General features: G+C 56.7%; 6 protein-coding genes across 6 annotated transcripts in view; 3 read left to right on the top strand and 3 right to left on the bottom strand.

The window, feature by feature from the left end:
- The window catches only part of PTSG_03360 (uncharacterized protein), a 2,452-nt gene extending 635 nt beyond the window's left edge, over positions 1-1,817 (top strand). Inside the window, exon 1 of the mRNA XM_004995878.1 lies at positions 1-1,817. This exon is cut by the window's left edge and continues 635 nt beyond it. Within this exon, the coding sequence (XP_004995935.1) occupies positions 1-1,396 (1,396 nt within the window). The 3' untranslated portion in view covers positions 1,397-1,817.
- On the bottom strand, positions 1,551-6,120 carry PTSG_11999 (uncharacterized protein). Its single transcript, XM_004995877.1, has 8 exons — positions 6,052-6,120; positions 5,662-5,795; positions 5,266-5,415; positions 5,021-5,130; positions 4,712-4,832; positions 4,318-4,444; positions 4,019-4,070; positions 1,551-3,743 (listed from the first exon to the last, which is right to left on the bottom strand). The coding sequence occupies exons 1-8, from the start codon at positions 6,095-6,097 to the stop codon at positions 2,096-2,098; spliced, it is 2,388 nt and encodes a 795-aa protein (XP_004995934.1). The 5' UTR covers positions 6,098-6,120; the 3' UTR covers positions 1,551-2,095.
- A 109-nt stretch (positions 6,121-6,229) lies between these two features.
- On the top strand, positions 6,230-11,992 carry PTSG_03357 (uncharacterized protein; the record flags this gene model as incomplete). The annotated part of the gene is made up of 10 exons (XM_004995876.1): positions 6,230-6,336; positions 6,634-6,741; positions 7,384-8,926; positions 9,437-9,592; positions 9,775-9,845; positions 10,046-10,151; positions 10,330-10,488; positions 10,739-10,809; positions 11,162-11,714; positions 11,909-11,992. The coding sequence occupies 10 exons, from the start codon at positions 6,230-6,232 to the stop codon at positions 11,990-11,992; spliced, it is 2,958 nt and encodes a 985-aa protein (XP_004995933.1).
- PTSG_03356 (TK/HMTK protein kinase) lies at positions 11,917-15,467 on the bottom strand. Its single transcript, XM_004995875.1, has 3 exons — positions 15,234-15,467; positions 12,660-14,857; positions 11,917-12,394 (listed from the first exon to the last, which is right to left on the bottom strand). The coding sequence occupies exons 2-3, from the start codon at positions 14,839-14,841 to the stop codon at positions 12,336-12,338; spliced, it is 2,241 nt and encodes a 746-aa protein (XP_004995932.1). The 5' UTR covers positions 14,842-14,857; positions 15,234-15,467; the 3' UTR covers positions 11,917-12,335.
- A 983-nt stretch (positions 15,468-16,450) lies between these two features.
- PTSG_11998 (uncharacterized protein) lies at positions 16,451-23,632 on the top strand (the record flags this gene model as incomplete). The annotated part of the gene is made up of 21 exons (XM_004995874.1): positions 16,451-16,491; positions 16,741-16,862; positions 17,165-17,244; positions 17,552-17,636; positions 17,819-17,874; positions 18,028-18,144; positions 18,325-18,388; positions 18,804-19,159; positions 19,382-19,469; positions 19,719-19,853; positions 20,020-20,173; positions 20,422-20,653; positions 20,868-21,036; positions 21,262-21,370; positions 21,547-21,652; positions 21,900-22,043; positions 22,194-22,319; positions 22,511-22,577; positions 22,754-22,987; positions 23,245-23,406; positions 23,541-23,632. The coding sequence occupies 21 exons, from the start codon at positions 16,451-16,453 to the stop codon at positions 23,630-23,632; spliced, it is 2,739 nt and encodes a 912-aa protein (XP_004995931.1).
- A 736-nt stretch (positions 23,633-24,368) lies between these two features.
- Positions 24,369-25,000, bottom strand: part of PTSG_03355 (uncharacterized protein) — a 1,712-nt gene continuing 1,080 nt past the window's right edge. Inside the window, exons 5-6 of the mRNA XM_004995873.1 lie at positions 24,819-24,916; positions 24,369-24,638 (exon numbers count right to left, since the gene is read on the bottom strand). Of these exons, the coding sequence (XP_004995930.1) occupies positions 24,627-24,638; positions 24,819-24,916 (110 nt within the window). The 3' untranslated portion in view covers positions 24,369-24,626. The remainder of the gene's footprint in view (positions 24,639-24,818; positions 24,917-25,000) is intronic.

The raw sequence follows: 25,000 nt of genomic DNA, 5'->3' as shown, positions 1-25,000 counted from the left end.
GTACATCGCCAGCCTCATCAGGGAGGAAGAGGAGGCCGCGTCCGGAGGAGCAAACGACTACAAGATCACCCTCTTCGGCTCAAGCTACGGCACGCTCGTCGCCAACCGCGCCGTCTTGCTTGAGGAGGAGGAGGATGTGGACAACACGGCCACCAGCCTCGGCCGTGTCATTGACGCCATCGCTCTGGATGGCACCGTGTATCCAAAGGGGTACGTGCTCACGGCGCAGTCGCAGTTCTTCACCGCTGCGCTTCGCGTCACCCTTGACGCGTGCGCCGTTGACGACACCTGTGGTGGATATCTTGGCTTAGAGCCATCCAACACCCTCGACCTGTTGCTGGAGCGTCTGCGTGGCGGTCACTGCCGGCAGGCTGGCATCGACCCCGAAGAGTACCGCCTCATGCTCGGCATGCTCAACTCCCTGCAGCCCGCGGGCCTGCCGCACATCCTGGTCACAGCCTCCATTGTCCGCCTGCTCCGCTGCGGCGAGGACGACCTTCCCGCCTTGCGTCGCTTCAACGACTTCACCCACACCGTCGTGAGCAACGTGCGCGCGTCCCTGACGCATGGCCCCGGGTTCTCGCAGGCGGCGCTGATGGCTGTCGCTGCGCAGGAGATTATCGAGGACCTTCCCGTTGGCAGCGACGACTTCTGGACAAACACAGACCGCAACCTCGAGCGGTCCCTGCACGCCCTCTTTGTGCACCCGCGCGTGGTCGCATATCCCATTGGGCTCATTCGCCTTCCGCGTGATGCATATGCGGGGCGCACACCCACCTCCCTCCACGTCCCCGTGCTCCTTCTCTCGGGTCTGCTCGACGCCAACACCCCGCACCTCTTCTCCCGCCTCATGTACCTGGACTACATGCAGGCACAACGCCCAGCAGGCGTTGCCCCGCCCAAGATGCTCGTTGCCTCCACCTCTGGCCACGGCGTCCTCAATCAGGACACCCGCGCCCTACCTTGCATGCTCGAGTGGATGGACGATCCGCACGGCTTTGATGCCGAGCAGTGCATGCCCTTTGTTCCGCTGTCCTTCACCTCACCCTCGGAGCACGACCGCCGCATCTTCGGCGACACCCCGTATGGCGCATCCCCACCAGACACGGGTCCCGCCGGCCTCCTCCCACGCACGGGCGCCGAGGACGCCATTGCCGCTGCCGTGAGCGACGGCTCCATTGCGTCGGCGAGTGACGCGCAGGGCGGACGAGCAGCAAGGACCGTCACCGTGTTTGTGGTGCTCGACTTCCTTGTGCTGCTTGCGCTGTGCGGTTTTGTGGCCGTGCTTGCACGCCGGTCGTCACCACCTTCCTCATCCTCATCGTCGTCATCGTCTTCGCGGCGTGAGAAGTATTCGCTCCAGGAGAACCTGCTTCCATCCAGCGACACTCCGTGATGTGATGATGGCGCCAGGGCTTTGTTCTGCTCTGGTTTGTATGTGTGTGTGTGTGTGTGTGTGTGTGTGTGTGTGTGTGTGTGTGTGTGTGTGTGTGTGTGTGCGTGCGTGTGTGTGTGCGTGTGTTGGTGTGTTGGCGCGGGAGGGGGTGTGGTTGCGGTAGCACGTTCTAATCGATTTTCTCGTTATGGTCAACGATGGATGGGGTAAACGTTTGTGGAATAGGGAAAGGGGACTTGGGGTGGGGTGCGGAACGAGCGTACATATGAAATGCAGCGTGAATGCGTGAATGTGTACGTGTGTGCGTGCGCGAGGGAGAGGGAGGGGCACACACGTCTTGGTTGCTCGGTAGTCCCGCTTGCCCATGTGGTGGTAGGTGGTACCTCACGTCCATGTGCAGTAAAGCCTCCGCCAAACGAAACGCAAGATCAACAAACAAAACAAAACAAACAAACAAACAGATACATAAACGAAGGAGCAATGAACAAAACGACCACTACAACCGGATACACGTGTTCTCTCCAACATAACAAACTACGAGAGTGGTGGTCCTGGTTCTAAGGCTAGCGATGGGTGGACACTGGAAGGAAGGAAAAAAAAAAGCATCGGTAAACGCGATGACAAAAACAACAATGACGAAGCGAGCATGTGGAGTGCGTGAGGCGCACAGCACACGCGTGTGACGTGGCATCAACCGCACTACTGCCTGTCACTGCCGCCGCTGTCATCATCATTACCCCCTCCAGTATCATCACCATCATCATCATCATCATCATCATCATCATCATCATCATCATCATCAGTATCACGTTCGCTGTCGGTGGCATCGCTGGCGTCCGCCCCACTGTCGTCACCATCTGCGGTTTCAAACGCATCGCCCCTTGATGTGCCCACGTCTTCTACAGCATCACCAAGCACTCGTTCCTGCGGTGTGTCGCGTTCCCCTTGGTGTGCCGTCCCTGGGCGTGTGCGCAGCTGCATCCCTTGCTCATCATCACCATCATCTCCAGCGACACCAATGTGCACGTGCACGTGTGTTGCTGCCGTTTCATCTGTTGCGCTTGCAATTGAAGTTCTGCCCACATCTGGTGGCGTGCGCAGTGGTGCCAGCGCCCTGGTGCCCTGCTTCGACAGTGACGCTTCCGACGACGCTTCCGACGACGCTTCCGACGAGCGGGCTGGCGGCGGTGGAGACCTGGCCACGTCCAACGCCACATCTGCCCCTTGCTGGTGCTGTTGCTGTGGTTCCTGTGGTCGCCGTGGTTCCTGTTGTTGCTGCGGTTCTTCTAATATGGCGTCTTCTGCTTCTCCTCCTCCTCGTTCTCCTCCGTCTTGCTGTTGCTGGTTGTCGTCTGTGGCTGGCAGTAGTTCACCAGCAGCGCCATCATCGCCGCCAACATCGCCACCATCATCGTCAGCGGCATCTGGGAGGGCGTCCATCCGATGGACGGTGACGGTGGTGTCCTCGGTCGCCACAAGCGTGCCCACCTCAACCGCAACGCCGTCAATCGCGCCATCGGCTGCACTGTTGTCTTCGCGGCTGGTGGTGCTGCGGTTCCGCGTGCGCCCGCGGCTCCGGCGAACAACATCGCCACCGCCGTCGCTGTCGTACATGGTACCTGCATCGCTGCTCACACACGTGTCTGCAACGTCGCCGACGCCATCACCGGCATGCGGGCGGCGACCAGCGTCGCGGTACCTTGCGCTGGCCGGGGACGGGTTGCGAGCAAAACTGCCACTCCGCAGCGGCGAGGGCACATCGCCCTCAAGCAGCTGCGTTGGGACGGGCTCGTTGGAGTGCTCAAACGCCTCAATGCTGTCTATTCTCAACAGGCCGTCGGCTGCAGCATCAGTGCGGGGGCGGTGCTGGTGGTCCGGGTGGTAGCTGCGGCTGTAGCTGGACGGGCTGCCAGCATCGTCCGCCACCCACCTCGGCGACGCGTCAGCATCCATTTCTGTGTCGCTGCGGAAGAAATCAAGGGCAGGGCTGCCTTCGCCCGTGTCGCTGTGCGACCAACCTGGGGCGAGCGAGTCGTGTTCGTCCATCACCGCGCCCTCCAGCATGGTCAGCACGTCGCTGTCCTGCCGCCAGCCCCGCGCCACCATCACCCCAACAGCGGCACCCGTGTCCGAGACGGCGTTGCGCCCAGCCATGGCGGGCGGCGTCGGCGCTGCCGTGGAGTGGTACCCGGTGCTGACGCCAGAGCGACGCCGATGCACGCCACCACTGCCACCACGAGAGCCACCAGCACCAGTGGAGGTGGAGGACGAGGGGCCGTTGCCGTATGTGTTGGACAGTGACAGCGCAGACACGCTTGGCGCCATGGAGTGCGACTCCTCACTTGAGCTGGCGAGTGGAGGTGATTTGATTCAGGGGTGTGTGAGTACGACGAGGGGTTGCAATGGTGGTGGTGATGATGATGATGATGATGATGATGATGATGATGATGATGATGATGATGATGATGATGATGATGATGATGATGATGATGATGATGATGATGATGATGATGATGATGATGATGATGATGATGATGGCGGTGGTGGCAGCGGCGCAAGTACTTGTGTTATGTTGTTGAACACACACACACACACATGCGCGCGCGACAGCAGATGACTTACTGCGAGTTGCGGTACACGAGGTAGACGCTCCAGTAGAAGGAAACGGGAACAACTGGTGCGCAGTGGCGGGTAAGAGAGGAGGGTTGGTTGGTTGTTGTGAGTTTGTCATGAAATACATGCACACGTAGAGCGGTTTTGCATGAATACGGTGCGACGGGAACACACTGCAGTGCAAGAGAGGCTTGATGAAACCACACACACACACACATACACACACACACACACACACACACACACACACGAACGAGCGTGCACATTGTCTGTGTCTCCTTTTGTCTGTGCTCGGCTGGACGACGTACCGACGGCGATGCTGAGGACCATGTACATGATGTCGCGAGATACGCGAACAACGGTGCAGTCGTGCAGCGACCAGGACTGCAACAGCCGATGGTACTTGTCAACAACATCCACGTTGCTTCGGCATTTCTGCAACGCGTGGAAGAGCACGCACGCGCACGCACACACACACGCACGCACACGCACACGCACACGCACACGCACAGAGAGGTGAGAGAACACATGGACAGGCGGATAGGCAACGGAGGGAATCGAATGTGAGTCGGCGTGAGAGCTATCAAGCAAGTGCAAGCGGGCCGCAGCACGTGGAAGCGCCAGGCATGGACGCACATTCGGTAACCGAAACAATGGAAGCAACATGGGGGATGCTTCGGCACACATGTCACGTCAACGCACCAGCGGAAGGGACTTGTGGAACTTGTCGATGCTTTCGAACGCGTCGGCGCACCTGACACAGACCTCGTCGGGTTTGTGGTCGCTCGGAAGGCGGCTGGACATGTGTGCAGAGGTAAAGTTGCTGCAGGGCGCCAACAAGCAGGAACAGCAGAAGAGCAAACATGCACAGAGAGACAGAGAGAGTGTGTGTGAGTATGTGTGTGTGTGAACAAAGGGTGCAGTGTCGATGCTGTGCTTTGCGTGGTCAATCAAAGGCAGGAAATGATACTGTAGTGGGGTGGCACGCAGGTGGGTTGCATTGAGCCTTACCCTTGCAGACATGTGTAAAAGTCTGCCAGCTTGCTGTTCAGCTTGTCCAAATCAGAGTCCAGGCACCCGTCGCAGTTGCTCGAGTCCCAGATGGCTGTGCTTTTCTGCGCCTAATTTATGATGGTGCCGCGGTCGACGAGGAGTAGAGACACAAATATGAGCGTTAGCAGCATTCTGAGGTCAACAGAGCCAAGACAAACCGACAAGTGCCGCCAGCAGCAGCGCATGCGCAACACAGGCCGTACCGCTGTGGTGCTGGTGGAGTTGATGAGGCTTTCCTGCAGCTGTTTGAAGACGCCAAAGGATTGGCAGTCCTCTGGCATCTGATCATACACGGTATCGACGCGCCTCTTCTCTGCCTGGCACATCTCGCAATAACTGGTTGGCGAGCCATACTACATGCAAGCAAGTGTCACACCATTGGTGTGGGAGTGTTGACCAAGTTGCAGAATGCACGATGTGCGTCGTGTGTGTGTGTGTGTGTGTGTGTGTGTGTGTGTGTGTGTGTGTGTGTGTGTGTGTGTGTGTGTGTGTGTGTGTGTGTGTGTGTGTGTGGGTGTGTGTGTGTGTGTGTGGGTGGGTGTGCGTTTGGAGAGCAAGAGAGGGGTGGTCTTGTCGTTGCGTGGAGTTGTGGTGCGTACCGTTGTGAGACAGAGGACGAACTTGGACAGAGCATCGGCAACTTTGTTAATCTCATCAATGGTCATGTCGCAACTTCCCGAGTCGTCCGTCCTGGCAACGGCCTCGACACCACTTCCACCACCACCGCCGCCGCCTGCGACACACGAGCAGAACGAAACACACCACAGCAGCCAGGATTGAGTGATAGCACACATACAGAGACACAAAACATTGCTCATCATGCGCACACCAACTCATGCGACGTAGACACACACACACACACACACACACACACAGAGAGAGAGACACACACACACAGACACACACACACACAGACACACACACACACACACGCACACACAGACACACACGCACACACAGACACACACGCACACACAGTCTGAGCTCACCGGCAAGCAGCAGCAGCAGAAGGAGGAAGGCAAGGCTTCTTCGCATGCTGAAGGTTCAACAGCTGCTCCAATCGAATTTGTGGTGTCGCATTGACCGCTGCTTCTTGCGTGTGTGTTCCTTTTTGTCCTCCCGCACACCAACCCCTGCGTCTTGTCTCTCCTTGCGTGACCACCAGCCATGAGCACCGGCAGCGGGCATCACCAGTACTATGGAAAGCCGGATCAGTCCCTTCGAGGCATCACACGCCGTTTGGTTAGGAGCCCGCTCTTCATCAAATACGCCTGGTGAGTGAGTGCATGAGCGAGTGCACCATCTGCGCTACGCTTGTGGTTTGTTTGTTGTTTGCGGCTGGCTGTTGTTGTGCGATGATTTCGGTTCTTCTTGCTTGGCTGCCGACCGCGTGCGCTATGGTGCTGGTGGTGCTGGTGGTGCTGGTGCGATAGCAATGCTTGTGCCCATATGCTGTGTCCGAGGCGCTGAACCTGCTTTGGTGTGAGTCGGGTCGTGCTTCGGTATCACGCACATGCGCAGCCCGGAGCATTCGCCGTTACTCACATGTCCCCCGGGTGGTGACACTGTAGGGCTGGCATCTTTATTGTTGGGTTTGGACTGCACACGGCTGCTCGGCTGAGCTTGGACAAGGAGAAGGCTGCTTACTTCAAGGAACAACGAGAGGAACAGCGAAGGCTGTGGGAACAAGAGCAACAACAGCAACAACAACAGCAGCAACAATAACAGAATGCATGTGTGTGTGTGTGTTTGTGTGTTTATGTGTGTTTATGTGTGTGTGTATAAGCGTTCATGTGTTTGTGTGTGTGTGTGTGTGTGTGTGTGTGTGTGTGTGTGTGTGTGGATGGACGCAGAGCAATGTGCGTGTGGGTGTGTGGATGGATGTCAGCGGTGGCTTGCCTTTATTTTGTTTGTTACTAAAAGGGCTGTGCTTGTTTGTGCGCTTACGTATGCGCTTGTGCATGTACTCATGCGTACACGCGTTTGCGTGGCTGCACGCGCAAAGGCGTAGAACACAGAGTAAACTCATCCAAGGCACACGCTGCCGGCACCATGACCATCCACACATCCACACCCAACACGCACACTTTGGCGGGAAACGCTGTCTGTGGCGCAACAAGAGAAAACCAACAAAAACGTGTTTGGAGAGAGGACAACGCTGCACACACACACACACACACACACACACACACACACACACACACACACACACACACACACACACACACACACACACACACACACACACACACGTACACACACCTGCTCTCTCTCTCTCTCTCTCTCTCTCTCGCTCACACACACACACACACACACGACAGACAGCGCGTGCTCGATGACGGTGGCATGAGTGACAACGCGGTGGACAAGCGGAGTGGCCCGGCGCGCCCCGCAAGTCCCGTGTTTGAGCGCCAAAGCCGCAAGAAGCAAGTGCGCAGTGCCAAGCAGGCGCGCAAGCACGCCCGCCGACACGCACGCCCGCGCGCCAAGAGCACCGCATCAACAAAAGCACCACAACCACCAGCAGCAGCGGCGCCAGCAGACGCGCCGGCAGCCGTATCAACGATGGCACCCATCTCAACACCCATCTCAGCAGCCACCTCAGAGGAACAGCACGAGCAGCACGAGCAGGCGCGCGCGACGACACAACAACGGGCGGTTGCTGCTGGCACAAACGGCGTGCAGAAGCCATACGCGCACCGAGTGGCCTCCACGCCACCCCGACGCAGGTCGTCTCTGCACCGAAAGGAGGAGGACGTGGTGGCGTCCATTGGTGACGGGTTCAAGCAGGCCAAGCGCACGACAACAGCGCCGCTGGTCTCGGGCCGTGGCAGACAGCGACGGCACCACTCGCGCGGGAGGCAAGGAGGACAGGCCTCGCACATGAGAATGCTGTCCATCACAGGAGGCAAGGACGCGCCGTCAGTCGCCACCACCTTCTCGTCGCCTTCATCGCGCCCCGACACTTCCCCAGCGCTCGGGCGTGCACGCTTGTCCAAGTCTTCCTCGTCTTCTGGACCGCGGGATGACGTTGCTGCTTTTGTTGAAGGCACCGGCACCAACGGAAGTGGGCAAAAGGTAGCAAGTGCCGTGCGAAAGGACCGGCAACAAGCACAACATGGAGCGGATACAGAGGGACAAGAGAGCAAAGGAAAGGCGGTGCTGGTAGTTGATGGCATCAACCCCGGCCGCGCTGATGGCGCCCGCCCGCATGACGATGGGGATGGAGATGCCGATGATGACGATGAAGATGACGATGACGATGAAGAACTGCCATGCGTATTCATGGGCTCCCCTCAACAGCAGCAGCAGGAGAGCTTACGCGGCGCAACGCAGTCACCGCCAGGACCCGGGGATGGCCACCAGAGCACGTGCGCCGCTGCAGCGACAACAACAAAAGCCGCTGACACACAAGAGGAAGACGACACGGAGACGCAAGGCCCCTCCTTGCAAGAACGCGAAGATGGACGCTCCATCAACGGCATCGGCGGCCAAGATGGTGAACACGGCGTTGCAAACGCTGGCAGCACGAGAGGCGACGGCAAGAACAGCGGGAGCAACGGCACCAGCGGTTGTTGTGGAGTTGAGGACACGCACAGCGGCAACGTGACAGTGCAAGATGGAGTTATCGTGGAAGAGGGAGGGGAAGACGCGGGTGAAACAGCGGTGGAGATGAACGGGAGAGTGAGGAGACGAAGACGCACACGTCGCGTGAAGCGATCGGTGTCAGCCGGCAGCACACCTGCACGATTGAATCCGGTTGAACGAGACAACGATGGAGGCCTATCCTCGTCGCTGGGAGCGGAAGTGAAACAGAGGAAAGCCCGCGTGGTTAACGAGGCAGAGAAGGAGAACACAGCACAGGTTACCAGCACAATTGCTTCCATTTCACAACAACAACAACAACAACAACAACAACAACAACAACAACAACAACAACAACAACAACAACAACAACAACAACAACAACAACAACAACAACAACAACAACACAGCGTGGATTCTGTGACCGCTGTATTGGATGATTCCGATGTGACTATGGGAACACCGCCACTCTTCTCGCAACTGCGCGACACACACGCAGCCGCGCACTCGTCATCAACACACCAGCAACAGCAACAACAACAGCAACAGCAGCAACACCCGGCGACCATCCCTGTTGCTGCAACACAGACCACCACGCACTCATCCACAGCACCCGCAACGTTACAAACAGCAACCGCAACAGCTACAGCAAGCTCTGGCCCAACAGCAACATCGACTACCACAAACACGGCTCGAACCGACAATGCGTCACCCTCATCCCTGCCCACATCGTTGCTGCCAACACTGCATGCGCACGCAACGCTTCACCAACCGTTCCACGCACATCAGGTGGATATGCTGGAAGCAGACGACGACGTGCTTGTTGCTGCGTGGAACGCTGAGACCCTTGCTGTCTGGCGTGTGGATGTTCGTCACTCGTCTCGCCGACACGCTGATGGCATGGACGCGATCGCTCTTGTCTTCCACCGCCAATTCACTCAAGTGGTTCGTTTGTGATGCATACCCTCTATCACTTGTGTTCGTGCCTCTATTGATGCTCAACATGGCACGCTACACATCGGTCGTGGGCAATCTAGGCTTGGGTCTGGGGTTTGTTGTGACCATGTTCTCCATTCTTGTCGTTCCTCACCTCGCTCGTGTTCTTTCCTGCCCCGTTGTCTGCATAGGAGCGGGTGTGCCAGGTGTTGCTCGTCTCCCATCAAACACTGTTCCTCCAACATGCTCAGGACGCCCCGAGGTGTGTGTGTGTATGTGTGTGTGTGTGTGTGTGTCTGCGTGTGTGTGTCTGTGTGTGTGTCTGCGTGTGTGTGTCTGTGTGTGTGTGTGTCTGCTTCTTACTCGCGCCCGCGACCCCCCCCCCCCCCTCTTAGCGTCGACATGTGAAGATGCACTCATCCAAGTTGACCTCAACAACAACAACGCCACCACCAACGACAGGGCCGTTGAACTTTCCACTGGCAGTGACCGCGAAGTTGCGCTGCCAAACATGACGCTCCGACAGAGCCAGAGCTTTGATGAGGATTCGCAGGCCATTCTTCATCAGGTGTGGTTTTGTGTTTGTTGGGGTTGTTGGTACGTGTGTGTCAATGTGTATGATTGCTGATTGTCGACAACTTTGCGTGTAAGCGTGTCTCTCGCTTACACACACACACACACACTGAACGTGCAGTTGTGTGAACGCACTCACATGAATGTTGTCGGTGTGCTGTGCTGTCATGTAGCGGGTGCACTATGGCCGTGTGTGCACTGTGCACAACGACGTCATGACTGGCCGGCTTGGTGGCGTTCTGTTCACGTGGAGCGATGGTCAGGGTGCAGCTGTCGCCTCCGTTTCTCTGCAGGATCGCCGGTCCCTTGACCCGTGCAGCGCCCTCCACGTGGTGTGTTTGGTGGAGAGAGAGAGAGAGAGAGAGAGAGAGTGTGTGTGTGTGTGTGTGTGTGTGTGTGTGTGTGTGTGTGTGTGTGTGTGTGTGTGTGTGTGTGTGTGTGGTTGTGGTTGTGTGTGGTTGTGTGGTTGTGTGGTTGTGTGTGTATGTGTGTCGTGTATTCTGCCACAGCGTGCTCGTTGTGTAAACCCCATTATCGTTTGTGGGGCTCACTTCTACCCCCCCCCCCCCGCATACTGAACAGGCGCGTGCGGGCGTTGGGCTGCGGAATGGCGACCTTATCCTCGCCGTGTGTGACGACAGCGTCTTTGTTTGGTGAGGATTCAACGCAACACGAGCACACGACAGCTGTGCATGAGTGATTGCCACGATGTGCGCGTTTGCACAACCGTGTAGTGAACTTATGTACACACAAACAACCAAACACACGCACCCTTACTCGCTCACTCACTCAAACCCACACGCACACGCGCACACACGCGCGCACACCCAAACCCACACGCACACACTCACTCACTTAAACACACCCACACACACATGCACACACACACTCACACACATGCACACACTCACTCAATCACACACACACACTCACTCACTCACTCACTCAACCACACACGCACGCACACTCATACACACGTGTATTTTGTCGCTCGTGCTTGCTCAGGCGCGCCAGTGACGGGAGCGGGCTGGGCCGTCTGGACACACACATGAGTCAGCTCCTGTTACCCGTTGATATGCTTGCTGTGCGCACTCCACCGCGCCTCATTCACGCGCGTGTGTCCATCGCATGCGCAGAGGCGCAGCAAGAACTCGCACTACAGGCAGACAGCGAGAATGATGGTGCTGATGGCGATGGTGACGGCGAGTTGGCGAGCAAGCGAGCCCGGAGACAGGAGCAGCTGCCATGTCTCGAATTGCGACTCATGTGGGCATTTGGTGTCGGTGTCGAGGAAGGCACGGCCTTCATCAAGCACAGCACTCGCACGGCGCCAGTGCACCACCAGCAGCCGCACCGACAACAGCAGGGGAGGCTGGTGCAGCCCATTGTGAGCACATCGTTTGCGTACGAGAGGGAGAATCGTCGATGGACACGTGTGCGGGCGTGTCCCACAACCGCAATCACATTCAGTGGCAGCGGTGACGACTCACGGCAAGACAACGCAGCCGACATGGTGGCATCATTTGTTCATCAGGATGACATTGTTGCATTTTTCAAGGTGAGCCGCGCGTGTGCATTGGTGTAATTGTTGACCACCCATCAGTCACCTCGGCTGCCATTCATGTGTTCCCTGCCCCATCATCCCCCACTGACACACACACACACACACACACACACACACACACACACACACACACACACACACACACACACACACACACACACACACACACACACACACACGCTGCGCAGGATGGAAGGGTTGTTATGACGTGTATTGAAAACGAACAGGATGTGTATGAAGGGCAGATTCAAGGCACGACAGGTAATGTGTAACCACAAAGAAACGAATTCATCCGCTAGTGAACATGCGCGTGACAACCAATGATCATGCAATGACGATGCTGATGTTTTTTTTTTTTTTTTTGCTCCTTTGTTTGTGTGCTTCTCACGCTCACTCACCATGCGCAACACTCTCAACTCGCTCGCTGTCGCACGTGCCATCTCATTCACATCGAACCTCACATGTCATGCTCCCATTTCACCCGCCGCCGCCACCATCATTCGCCTATTCTCTGGCTCTCCCCACCACCAGCATCGTCGTTGCATCACACCACCACCACCGCTGCTGTGGGCGGAAGGGCGGCTGTGCTTTCGCGTGGAGAACAAGTTATCCTCTTCACTCTTCGTCGACCACTCCCGTGAGGCCTTTCATCAGCGCAGACTTAGGATCAGCAACTGTACATGGACGCGCGTGGGGTTGTGGTAGTGTGTGAGTGAGCAAACGAAGCAGCACTTGTAAATGACCAGCAAGTAAACCAGCATATCCGCTGTGGCGAACACAACCAAGAACAACCAAACACACGCAAACAAAACACGTAAACAAAACACGTAAACAAAACAAACAAAACAAGCACACACAAAAACACAAACACACGCAAACAAACAAACAAGCGCAAACAAACACGCAACCAACCAACCAAAACAAAACCATGCAACTGACCTGACGATTTCTTCTTCTTCTTGAGGGTGAGGACCTTGATCTGCTCCGTAAGGTTCTGGTTGAGCAGCCCGCCCACATCCCGCACCTCCTGCAGCGCGTCGTCGCTCGCGTGTGCGCTCGCCACCTGCTCCAGCCCGCGCAGCAGCTTGCGGAAGGTGGGCCGGCGGCGCGGGTCGCGGTCCCAGCACGAGGCGATGATGCGCCAGAGATCCTCTGGGCAGCGCGACGGGCGGCTCAGGCGGTGGCCACCACGCACCATCTTCAGCACCTCTTGCAGCTTGTTGCCCGTGTAGGGCTGCTTGGAGTAGGTGAACACCTCCCACACGGTCACGCCATACGACCACACGTCGCTCTTCTCCGAGAAGATTTTGTGGTCAAAGGCGTCAATGGCCAGCCAGCGCACGGAGAGCTTGAGCACGCCGCGCTGCTTGTAGTACGTCTTGCCTTCGTCGTGCTTGTGCGTCAGCCCGAAATCAGCCACCTTGAGCACGCTGTTGCGGTGCAACAAGCAGTTTCGCGCGGCCAGGTCCATGTGCACAAATCCGCGCGACGCAATGTACTGCATCCCCGACGCAAGCTGCTTGATGAGGTGCAGCTGCTCCGCAAAGCGCAGCTGCATGCCCTTCTTGCGGCACGCCTTGAGCACATCGGAGAGGTCGCCGTACTGGCAGTACTCCAGCACAACCAGCAGCGGCAGGCGGCCAACCACCACCCCCATCAGCCGCACCAGGTTCTCGTGCGGCCCAAGTCGCACCATCGTCTCCGCCTCTCGCAGAAACTCGACCTTGTCCTCACTGGACGCCGACTTTCGCAGCAGCTTGACGGCCCGCAGGTCCACGCCGGCGGCTGCCGGGTCGCTGGTCGCCGTGGTGGTCGCCACCTCCTCGTCATCCTCGTCCCCGTATGCGGCGAGGTACACCTTGCCAAACTGGCCTGCACCAATGGCCTTGATGGGCCGCAGCTGGCGGCGTGGAACCTGCAAGGGCGCCAAGATGGGGGCGGCCCCGCCCACCTGCTGGTTGCGGGACGACGCAGCGGGACGGAAGGGGTTGCCGAGCCGCTTCCTCGCCTCCTGCACGGCGATGATGACGTCGTTGTAGATGGTGTCGGCCTGCTTCTTGACACCGCGGTCGCACAGAAACACGTGGCAGTCGATGGCGCTGCGCCTGTCGTCCACCTCGATGAAGCAGAAGAACTCGGCCTTCTTCCCGCCAAACACCTGCTGGTGGGAGATGGCCTTGATAAAGGACGTGCTCACCACCTCCTTGCTTGCGAGGTCGACAATCTTCAGGCCCTCTGTTGAGATGACCAGCATGGCTGGCGTTGCGTCCTGCACGGTGACCTCCTTTGCCTTTGGGCCCCGCTTCTCCTTCACCTGCTCCCTCAGCGCCTCCACCGCGGCCAGCACGGCGTCCTCGCCCTTGTCCTTGGGCGCCGGCGCGCTGCCGACGTAGTGCAGCATGTGTGCGGAGATGAGCAGTTCGTCGCTGTCGTCGTCGCCGCCTTGCGCGTCTGCTCCGGGCTGGCTCGCCGCCAGTGTTGGCCGTCGCGACTCGTCCTTGCTTGCGTCTGCTGCGCCCTCGGAGGTGGTTGACCCGGAGGCGGGCGAGGATGCGGAGGTGGCGGCGAGGGCGGCCTTGCGCGCGGCGGTGCGGCGGTCCCTGATGACAGACTCGAGCTCCTTGGCCTCCTTGGCCTTGGCCACTTGGACAATGTCCGTGAAGACGAGGCCCATGCGCGACTGCAGGACGACAATAGCAAACAGCTTGCTGCTGCCGGGCACTGGTGCGGCGTGGATGATGGTGTGGATGGCGTTGTTCTCGATGAGCTCCTCCTCTGCGGCTGTCTCCAGCTTGATGCCCAGGGTGGAGGCGACGAGGTTGATCTTTGTGGGCTTGGCCTTCTTCAGCGCGGCGTGGGCCTTGCTGACAACTGAGGCTATGGCGGCGTCGTCCTGTTTCCTCGGCCGCAGCGCAGGCGAGCTGCCGAGGAACTTGAGGCCGGTGAAGATCTTGGGACGGGTGCGCTTGACTTCTGCCACGGCCTCCTCGACCGTCAATGAGCCGTCCTTGACCATCTCGAAGATGGCGATGCGCTGCTCCTCGTCCATCACAGACAATTCCGTCAGGCGCATCATGGTTTGCCTCTTCAAGGCCTCAAAGTCTGGCAGTTCCTCCGCCATGGCTGGCTGTGCTGGTCTGTGTTCCGCGTGAGTGAGTGCATGAGTGATGTGATGTGAGTGTATGTGGGTGTATGTGTGTGTGGGTGTGGGTGAGTGAGTATGTGGGTGTGGGTGCGTGTGAGTGAGTGAGTATGTGGGTGTATGTGTGTGAGTGATGTGGTGCGCGTGTGAGTGAGTGAGTATGTGGGTGTATGTGTGTGAGTGTGTGTGGGAGTATGAGATGTAAGTGCATGTGAGTGTATGTGTGAGTGAGTGAGTGTGTGTGTGTGTGTGTGTGTGTGTGTGTGTGTGTGTGTGTGGACGGACAATCGGGGTGTCACAAGCAAGCAAGCAAGCAAGCAAGCAAGCAACCTACAGCTGAACCAGTGGAGGTGATGATTTTGAACGCGTACCTTTGTTTTGATTGAAAAAGGAAGCAAGGAACCCAAAACGACAGAAAGGATAAGGGGTGGATCCAAAAGCACCAAGGACGACGTGAGCCGGGTGTGGCTGGCTGGACCGTCTTTGCTGCGCTGCGCTGCGCTGTGGTGGGGGGTGGGGGAAGATGTTTACAAGTGAGGAGGTAGGCAGCGGTTGTTGGTGGGTTGGTTGGTCTTGGTTGTTTGATGCGGTGGGCGGGTTTTTGCTGAGTCAGCAAAATTGTTTGAGCAGACGAACCAACCGCCAAGAACGAAGAAGCGCAGGAGGACAACGACAAACGGCCGACAACAAGAGCAAGCAAAAGCAAGCAACAGCCATCACAGTCACGCAAACCCAAACACAAACACAAACAAAGCAACCAGCCACACCCCAAGCAACCAACAAGCGCAACACAAGAAGGCACAAGCGTGGCTCCCACGACAGCTCAGCGCCTGACCTGTAGGCCCACACACACACACACACACTTTATTACCCTCCGCCCATCTCCCCATCCGACAAGCAGGTGAGCAAGAAGAAGAAGCAACAACGCAAAAAAAGGACACGCACACCTCCCCATCGCATTGCAAGCCATCGTCCTCCCATCGACAAGCAACCGCAAACGAGGAAAACAACGGAAACCAGTCCAGCTTGCGAAGCAAGCAAGAAGGCAAAAAAACGGAAGGGAAGCTTGAAGAGAAGTTACAACACACCACCAACAACAGCACGAGCCAGCCAGCTGTGTGCCAAAGGACAGATAGACAGGCAGGCAAGAAGGAGAACAGAGACAAGCGGCAAGTTCCCAGAGGCGCCTGAAGCTGTTTGTTGATGACATTGCTGCTGATTGCTTCTCTGGTTTGGTGATTTGCCGCTTTGCCAGCTCAGCAGCAACAACAGCAGACAGACAGACATATAGGAGGACAGCAGCGCCCCCAGGTTCATAGCTCACCAGCATCAACAACAGCAGAAACACCAAGGGAACTGTAGATCGGCTCACAGCTGTTCATCGATCTCACCAGCAGCGCAATCAGACGTAACAAGAAGAAGAACGATCTTGTCAACCAACAGCCGAGCACAAGCCGCTGGGGGCAGATTTCCTGTCTGTTCCACGCAAGCCAGGGAGCCTGTCGCTCCCAAAGCACAAGCACACATACACAGTCTCGCCCACATCAGCGACCGACCACTCAACGAGGAACAGCCAATCATTGAGGATATGGACGGCCAACCTCGCCGGCTCATGCCGGCTGCACCCCCGTGAGTAGCGTGCGTGGTATTGTGTGTCTGTCTGTGTCTATGTGCCTGTGTGTCTCTGTGTCTATGTGCCTGTGTGTCTCTGTGTCTCTGCGTGTCTGTGTGTGTGTGTGTGTGTGTGTTCGTTTGCGTGTGCCTTTGGTTGAAAGCGAGCGCGTGTTGCTGTACCTGTTTGCCTGGCCTTCTGCCTCCCTTGCACGACTTGCGTGCCTTTCGTTGCGCATAAGGCTCAACATTCCCCTCCTTTGACAGGGCGCGTTCGTACTTCAAGGACGTGGTTGACTTTATCCACCGGGTGGTGCCGGACTCGACACGACACAAGTCCCCACCAAAGGCTGACGATGTCTCCTGGGTCAAGATCAGGACCTGTCGATGTACGTCTCGTCGTCGTCGTGTGTGTCTGTGTCTGTGTAGGTGCAGGTGTGTGTCTGTGTAGGTGTTGGTGTAGGTGTGTGTGTGTGTGTGCGCGTGTGTGCGTGTGTGTGTGTGTTCTCGTTCCACTACATTCATTGCAGCCATTTCATTCTCACCATTGCCATAACCAACCAACCCCGCACACGCACACACACACACACACACACACACACACTCTCTCTCTCTCTCTCTCTCTCTCTCTCTCTCTCTCTCTCTCTCTCTCTCTCTCTCTCTCTCTCTCTCTCAACCACTCTACTACCAGCGCGCGCGGGCCACGCTGCCACGTACATGATCATGGCCTACGCCAACGGCGGTCAAGTGTGGCAGCTCCACGAAAACAACGTATGGCACCTCATCTGCGATGCGCGCAATACTCGATCATCTCTTGGCTCTTCATCCTCCCCCTCTTCTTCTTCTTTGGCTCTGTTCCTGCTGATTGTCACATCTACGCCATCATCATCATCACCATCATCACCATCATCATCATCATCACCATCATCATCATCATCATCACCATCATCATCATCATCATCATCATCATCATCATCATCATCATCATCATCATCATCATCATCACCATTCATCGTCATACCATTCATCATCATCATCCCATCTATCATCTTCCTTGGTCCATCACCGCCGTCGACAGGAGGCCGAGGAGCTGTTGTCGTTCCGCGGCGGCCGCCTCTCCTGCGCCGCCATCGTCCCAGAGTCCTCCGCGCCCCCAACACAGGGTGAGGAGAGAGAAGAGGGGAGGGGAAGAGAAAGGGTGTGTGTGTGTGTGTGTGTGTGTGTGTGTGTGTGTGTGTGTGTGTGCGTGTGTGTGTGTGTGTGTGTGATATTGCCCTTTGCAAGCGTTTCCCGAGTGCTCATTGCCTGGTTACCATTGCGTGTCTTGTCCTGCCTGCATCGACAGACAACCTGTTTCGGTTTCGGCCACTCCTGGCCTACTGCAGCACCGACAAGTCATCGGTACAAGCAAACGTGTGTGTGTGTGTGTGTGTGTGTGTGTGTGATTTGATGGTGTTGTGTGCCTGTCTGCCTGTCTGCCTCTGTAGCTGATGTCCTCAGCTGCTTCTCATCTGACGTGCCGTTTCCTACAATGCATGTGTGTGCGTGCAACAGCGGACAAAGGCTGTGATTCAGTTCACGTCGCTCAAATTGAAGACTGCGCATCCGGAAACGATTTCCGTGCGCGGGTGGCCGCGTGCCATTGAGGCAAATCCGTCCGTCCTCGTCGTGGTGCGTCACACGGTGTGCATGTACATGTGTGTGTGTTTGTGCTTGTGTGTGTGTGTGTGTGTGTGCGTGCGTGCGTGCGTGTTTGTGCTTTTGTGTGTGAGATTGGCTTGCGCCACCGCCTTTGTATGTTTCTGATGGACGTGTGCTCACTACTGCAATGTGTGCTCTTGTCATCTGCAGATGCTGGCTGGCGAATTGCGCGTGTACCGGTCTGAAGACTTTGAACACGTCTTTACCCTTGAAGGTAACGTTGGATGGCCATCGCAATCTCTCGCATGCATGCATGCACGCACACACACACTCTCCTCCTCTTCTTCTTCTTCTTCTTCTTCTTCTTCTTCTTCTTCTTCTTCTTCTTCTTCTTCTTCTTCTTCTTCTTCTTCTTCTTCTTCTTCTTCTTCTTCTTCTTCTTCTTCTTCTTCTTCTTCTTCTTCTTCTTCTTCTTCTTCTTCTTCTTCTTCTTCTTCTTCTTCTTCTTCTTCTTCTTCTTCTTCTTCTTCTTCTTCTTCTTCTTCTTCTTCTTCTTCTTCTTCTTCTTCTTCTTCTTCTTCTTCTTCTTCTTCTTCTTCTTGTCTCTGTCTCTGTCTCTCTCACTTTCACACACACACACACACACACACACTCTCTCTCTCTCTATCTCTCTCTCGCACGCGCTGCAGATGTGGCGCCGATGAAGCCGACGCTGAATCTGCAAGGGTGCATCTCCCTGGGGCCGCGGTGGTTGGCGTACCCGACGTGCCGTGCAGCGTCGTCATCGTCACGCGAGGCCGCCGTGGCCACGCCAGACACCATGCAGACAATGATGCAGCTTGCCCAGCAGACGGGGGAGCGCCTGTACTACTTCAGCGACAAGGGCTACAGGACCGTGTCCGAGTTTGTGACGGGCAGGCACCAGCCAACGTCCCACTCCCACCACTCGCACTCCCACCATTCGCACTCCCACCACTCCCACCACTCCCACCACCATCAGCAATCGTCCACCGTAAGCACGGACTCAAGCACCTCCGCTTCAGAGGTGAACAACGCTGCACGCTCAAGCTATTTGCTTGTTTGCTTGTTTCGTTTTTTTTTGTTTGTTTGTGTGTTTGTTTGTTTCGTTTGTTTGTTTGTTTGTGTGTGTGTGTTTGTGTGTGTGTGTGTGTGTGTGTGTTCGTGTGTACCCATGTGTCTGCTTTTCCAAGTTTCCTGCACAATACTAACGCCTTCCCCTCTTCGTTCGTATCGTTGTTGGATGCAGAGCAACGGCACTGGTGTTGGATACATCCACATTGTCGACGTCAAGGAGACCATGGCCCGCTTCCACAGCCACGCCGCCGACGACAAATGTGAGGCGCCACACAGGACACCAGTGAACCCTACTTGTCGCGAGCTGTGCTGCTTTGTTTCTGCTTGGCGTCGGTTCTCAGTCTCGGCAACATAAGCTCACATATCCACACACGTTTTATCTCACCCTTCCTCGTCACATCCACATCCACATCCACCACGTCCACATCCACATCCACATCCACATCCACATCCACATCCACATCCACATCCACATCCACATCCACATCCACCACGTCCACCACCCCCAGCGCCTGTGCCGCCGTCCATCATCTGCCACTTCCGTGCGCACATTTCGCCCATTGCGGCCATGGCCTTCAACGACAGCGGCACCCTCCTCGCCACCGCAGACACAACCGGCCAGAACATCAACGTCTTTGAGCTTCGTACGTCCGGGTTGCACCGCTTGCGTTGTTCCTGCTGCGTCTGTGCATCGGGTGCATTGTGCGGTTCCTCTCTCTTCCCCACCTTTCAGACGCGACTGTTTGTGGTGCCATCCCAAGACTCACGTGTTGGCTGTTGCTTGTGACTGCTGCTTGTTGCATGCAACAGTGCCGGGCACGCCCACTGGCGCGCAGCAGTTGTACTCGCTGCAACGCGGCATGACGCAAGCCGTCATCCAGGACATGGCGTTTAGCCTTGATGACCGCTGGATCGCCGTCGCCAGCCACCGCGGCACTGTGCACATGTTCCCCATCCATCCAAGGTGAGTGCGACTGTGCAGTTGCATTGAAAAGTGTGGCACATGTGCCGAAAACTTGCTTCAGTATCGCACATACCAACGCAAGTGCTTTCTCTCCACGCCACGAGCGTCACCCGCACATCCACCGATCTATCCACCACCATCATCTTCGTCACCATTGTGGTCGTCCTCATCATCAACCGCAACCACCATCATCAACCATCACCACCACAACCATCACCACCACATCATCAACCATCATCAACCGCCAGGGGAAACGAGATCAACGCGGGGTCACACCTGCCCATCAAAGTCCCCAACGCCAGTGAGTTCCTGCAGAGCTCTGGGGCGGCGCAGCAGCAGCGGCGGCGGCAGCAGCTGGCAGACCCGACGGTGGTGCGCGGACTGCAGAAGATTCGCTGCATTGCTGTTGAGGCAGACAGGTCCCATCGCGATGACTCAACCTCCATGTCTCGAACGTCATCCACTTCCGAGGACCTCAACGTACGTGCCTGGCGCCGTGCGTGTGTGTTTGTTTTGTGTGTGTGTGTGTGTGTTGTTCGTATGTGCTGTGTGTGTGTTGTTCGTATGTGCTGTGTGTGTGTGTGTGTGTGTGTGTGTGTGTGTGTGTGTGTGTGTGTGTGCTCGCCATGCATGTTGCTTGCCACCATCTCACCGTTCCTCACCTCTTTCCTCCTATCCTTTGATCAACTGGCAGGACGTGAGTGTTGGTGGCATCATTGCCGTCCACTTCCGCCCGCCGCCGCACGTGGACCAGCTGCTCACAGACGCGGCTGTCCTGCACCTCCTCATCCTCACCAACGAGGGGAAACTCAACGAGTTTGAGATGCACGTGCAGCGCGCAAGGCCGCCGCCACGCACCACTGGTAGGCCGAGCAACGACACGCGCTGGGCTTTGTCGCACGACATCGCTGTGTGTGACCGGTGCTATGATTGTGTGTGTGTGTGTGTGTGTGTGTGTGTGTGTGTGTGTGTGTGTGTGGTTGGGGTTGTTTGCTTGTACGTTGCCAGTTATGCTGCGAGTCAGGCATCGTTTACATCGGTCGTTCGCTCACACGCAGACACATGCGCCTTTCTACTGTTTTCTCAAGGGCATGTTGTTGGCCAGTTCCTTGGCGGATTCCAGAAGCTTCTCTCACGACCCGAGCACCCGGCCGCAAAGTCTGTCGCCCCGCCAGAACCAGAGCCACAAGTCCAGACGTGAGTGCTGATGAAGGGAAGGGAGGAAGGGAAGGGGAAGGTGAGAAAGGGGGGTTGTGTAACTGTAAGCACTCTTTGTTGCACGCTTGCCTTGCACAATCGCGCGCGCACATACACACGCCCACATGCATGCATGCATTTTCCCTTCTCGCACACATTCCCAATCCGTGCTGCAGGGAGGAGATTGCGCTGCTGACGGCGCCAAAGCAGCTGTGGAACCTGTGCCGCGCAGAATCGTGGCCAGACATGCTCGAGAGCACGCGCTTGCTCGAGCAAAACTCGGTACGCACCCGTGGGTGTGGGTGTCTGTCTGTCTGTGTGTGGGTGTGCCTGTGTGTGGGTGTGTCTGTGTCTGTGTGTGGGTGTGCCTGTGTGTGGGTGTGTGTGCTTGAATGTGTGTGGTATTTTCCTGTGCTGCTGGTCGTGTTCATTTTTTTTTTCACGTGAACCGAAGACCACTCCAGTCCCCTCCCTTGCACCTCTGCTCACGCCACCCCCTTGCCCAAATCCCTTCTTTCTGCGACATCAGGGCACGGCGCCGACGGCGTGGGATGACGTCATGTCTGTGAGTCCCGGAACTGCGAAGCAGCGGCGCTGGCTCTCGGAGGTGGAGATGAAGACGCACATGCCACCACACCGCTCCCTCTGGCTCGGCCCCCAGTTCACCTTCAACGTGCGTCAACCGGGCTCTTTGCTGTTGCCGTTGCTGTTGCTGCTGTTGCTCCTGTGGTAGCCACTGCATTTGTTGTTCATGGAGTGTGCTTTGGTGTGTATCTTCTCCCTCCTGACACCGTGGCCCATCCATGTCAACGGTACCTTGCAGGTGTACTCGGCGGCGCCTGTGGGCGCAGAGCGGACGAAAGGCAACAGGAGCGCGTTTATGAAGCACAACGGCCTCCACTATGAGCCCATTCCCGAGGAGCGCCCCCAGTCCAGGAACCACCACGGGGTATTTAATGCAACACCACCGACACGCAACGCAACGCAATGCTTGTCTACACGTGTGCATGTGTGTGCATGTTCGTTGTGTGCATTTGCATGGCCGTTCTGTGGTTTTTTGAACGCTGCCCCCACTCAACGGCATTTGTGCACCGGATCACGCTCGCCTGCTCTCCTCGCGCTGCGTTTGCTGTTGTCCAGTCGGAGTACGGAGGGCCGGACGTGAAGGTGCAGCAGTGCGATGCGACCGTTGAAGAGCTCGTCCAAGGTATTCCTATGCAACTCGAGCATTTGTTCATGTGGTGTCTGCGTTCCTCCTTGCAAAAGGCGTGGAAGTGTCTGCTTGCGGTTTTTTTTTTTTTTTTTGCCTTTCGGAGCGAGCGCTTGCCACGATCTCCTGCTCCCTGACTCATGCGTTCCTTGCCCAACCCGTGTGCTCCACAGCGCTGGGACAGGTGTGGGAAGGGCCTGCAACTGGCGACGGCGGAACCGGACCGTCGTCATCGTCGTCATCCTCAGCGCAGCGCACGCGCGCGTTCTCTCTGCCGTCCAATCCTCTGCCGACACAGCAGAACGGCAACGGGACGTATGCCTCGCGCACGGCCATGACGCACAACACGCCGCTCGCCACCACCACCGCCACGTCCAAGCCGGCGCACCACAACCACAAGTCACGACGTCAGTCTTTCAATTGCCCGTGTTTGCGTGGCGAGTTGTGCGTACATATGTGTGTGTGCATGTATTCTGTGTCATCATGGTGTTATATCGCGTGAACACCTACACTGCACTGTCTGCCCAAACACTTTGTCGCTCTTGTCACAGCCACCAACCATCTCACGCTCACCACAACAACCTGCGTGTTTATTGCATGCCATGTCTCCCCATTTCCCCCTCCCATCTCTCCCCTCCGCCACCGCAACCACCAATATCACCAGATCGCCGCACGTCGTCATCTGATTCGGCACCGCAGCACCGCCACCGGCAGCAGCAGCCGGCGCACAGGGGCGGCAGCCGCAACGCATCCACGTCGCCAGACAGCGACTCGTCAAACCCGTCGTTCCCGCAGTCGCGCGGCCTGGGCATTGTCCTCGGAGAAGGTGCGGCAAGGATGTGATGTTTGGGATGGGATAGGATGGGTGGGTGGCGAAGGTGTGATTTATCGATTGTAGGGGGGGGGGGGGTGTGTGACTGCATTCACACACACACACACACACAATTGGTTCGTCTGCAGTGACACCTGAGGATGAGGTGCCGCGTGTGCATTCGCACGTGTCGCTGGACGGATTGATGGAAGCGTTTTCCGATGACTCGGACGACTATTGATCGATGTGACATATGCTCGCATCACTTTGCACATGCTGTCCCTATCCTTGACTCCTTGTTGTGTTGGAGCGGGCGTGTGTGCGTGTGTGCGTGTGTTTGCGGCAGCTGTCAAGGGAAGGTGGCTCTGTGCACATGTGTTTGCCTGTTGTTGTTGTTGTTGTGTTTGCCTGTTGTTGTTGTTGTGTTTGCCTGTTGTTGTTGTTGTTGTTGTTGTTGTTGTTGTTGTTGTTGTTGTTGTTGTTGTTGTTGTTGTTGTTGTTGTTGTTGTTGCTGTTGTTGTTGTTGTCATTGATTGGCCTGGGGTGTTGACACCTCTGCTCTATCCTTGTTTTCATAGATTGTCTGATGGTTTGCACGCGTCTTGCACGCGCATGTGGCTTGTGTCTTGCCTGTCTTCCTAGTTCGTGAACGTAATGGCTGTGTATGTGTGCACGCGTGATGCGGATACGCTGATGCACTGTGCGTTGTGTGTGTGTGTGTGTGTGGGTGTGTGAGTGTGTGTGTGTTTGCAACTCTCTGGTGGATCAAAATCGACAAGGGCCCGGCGCCCTTTTGTTTTTTCTTTGACAGCCCATATTATGGGCCGTATTTCATGGTCTTATCGCTACTCTGGTTGTGCAATATATCCTAGTGCAGCTCTTGCGTGCATGCGTGTGTGTGTGTGTGTGTGTGTGTGTGTGTGTGTGTGTGTGTGTGTGTGTGTGTGTGTGTGCGGGGCCCTTCATTGTTGCATTCATGTGCTGGTGTGATTGGTGGGCGTGAATGCCCTCATCTCGAGAGATTGTGATGTAGGTTTCATGTCTGTCACAAACAATCAAATACACATGCAGCGCCCACACACGGCAGTCAGTCAATACGCTACGATCACACAAGGGGACACAGAACGAAAGTGAGTGCAAGAGGGAGATGGGAAAGGGGGATAGTTTTGCTTGTAAGTCCATGGAAGGGCGTGTTTCAGAACTGTGGTTGTGGCTGGGAAGGGGGGAGAACGGGTTCAGTGCGATGTCTGCGCAACACGACCAACAGGGAGAGGGTGCGTGGGTTACAGGTGGGTGAGAAAGGAAGCACGTGAGCGGAGGCAAGGGATGCAGGGCGCGTCACGGTAAAGTTGCAAAGAGACACACAGCACACGAAGCGCAACCACACATTGACGCATCCACGCATTCAATTGATGATGACAACGCACCGCGTGTGCTTGGGCGCTTTGTTTCGACGCAATGGAGAAGAGCGCGGCCGCGGTGCCGGCGACGAGGCAGCCGCCAACCCCCATGCCAACCTTGCCGGCTGGTTGGGGGGTGTGGGGGTGTGTGTGGTGGGTGTGTGTGTGTGTGTGTGTGTGTGTGTGTGTGTGTGTGTGTGTGTGTGTGT

The sequence above is a fragment of the Salpingoeca rosetta genome (assembly GCF_000188695.1).
Source record: "Salpingoeca rosetta unplaced genomic scaffold supercont1.7, whole genome shotgun sequence".
Taxonomy (NCBI): Eukaryota; class Choanoflagellata; order Craspedida; family Salpingoecidae; genus Salpingoeca; species Salpingoeca rosetta.
This window is presented reverse-complemented; position numbering and strand designations above follow the sequence as displayed.

Excerpts from the sequence above, each read along its gene's own strand:
- PTSG_11999 (XM_004995877.1), bottom strand. The coding sequence starts at position 6,097 with ATGCGAAGAAGCCTTGCCTTCCTCCTTCTGCTGCTGCTGCTTGCCG. Across the intron at positions 4,445-4,711 it reads TCCACAAGTCCCTTCCGCTG|AAATGCCGAAGCAACGTGGA; the intron begins GTGCGTTGACGT and ends CACGCGTTGCAG. Across the intron at positions 4,071-4,317 it reads GGTCCTCAGCATCGCCGTCG|TTGTTCCCGTTTCCTTCTAC; the intron begins GTACGTCGTCCA and ends ACTGCGCACCAG.
- PTSG_03356 (XM_004995875.1), bottom strand. The coding sequence starts at position 14,841 with ATGGCGGAGGAACTGCCAGACTTTGAGGCCTTGAAGAGGCAAACCATG. Across the intron at positions 12,395-12,659 it reads GAAGAAGAAGAAATCGTCAG|TTGCTGATCCTAAGTCTGCG; the intron begins GTCAGTTGCATG and ends GTCCATGTACAG.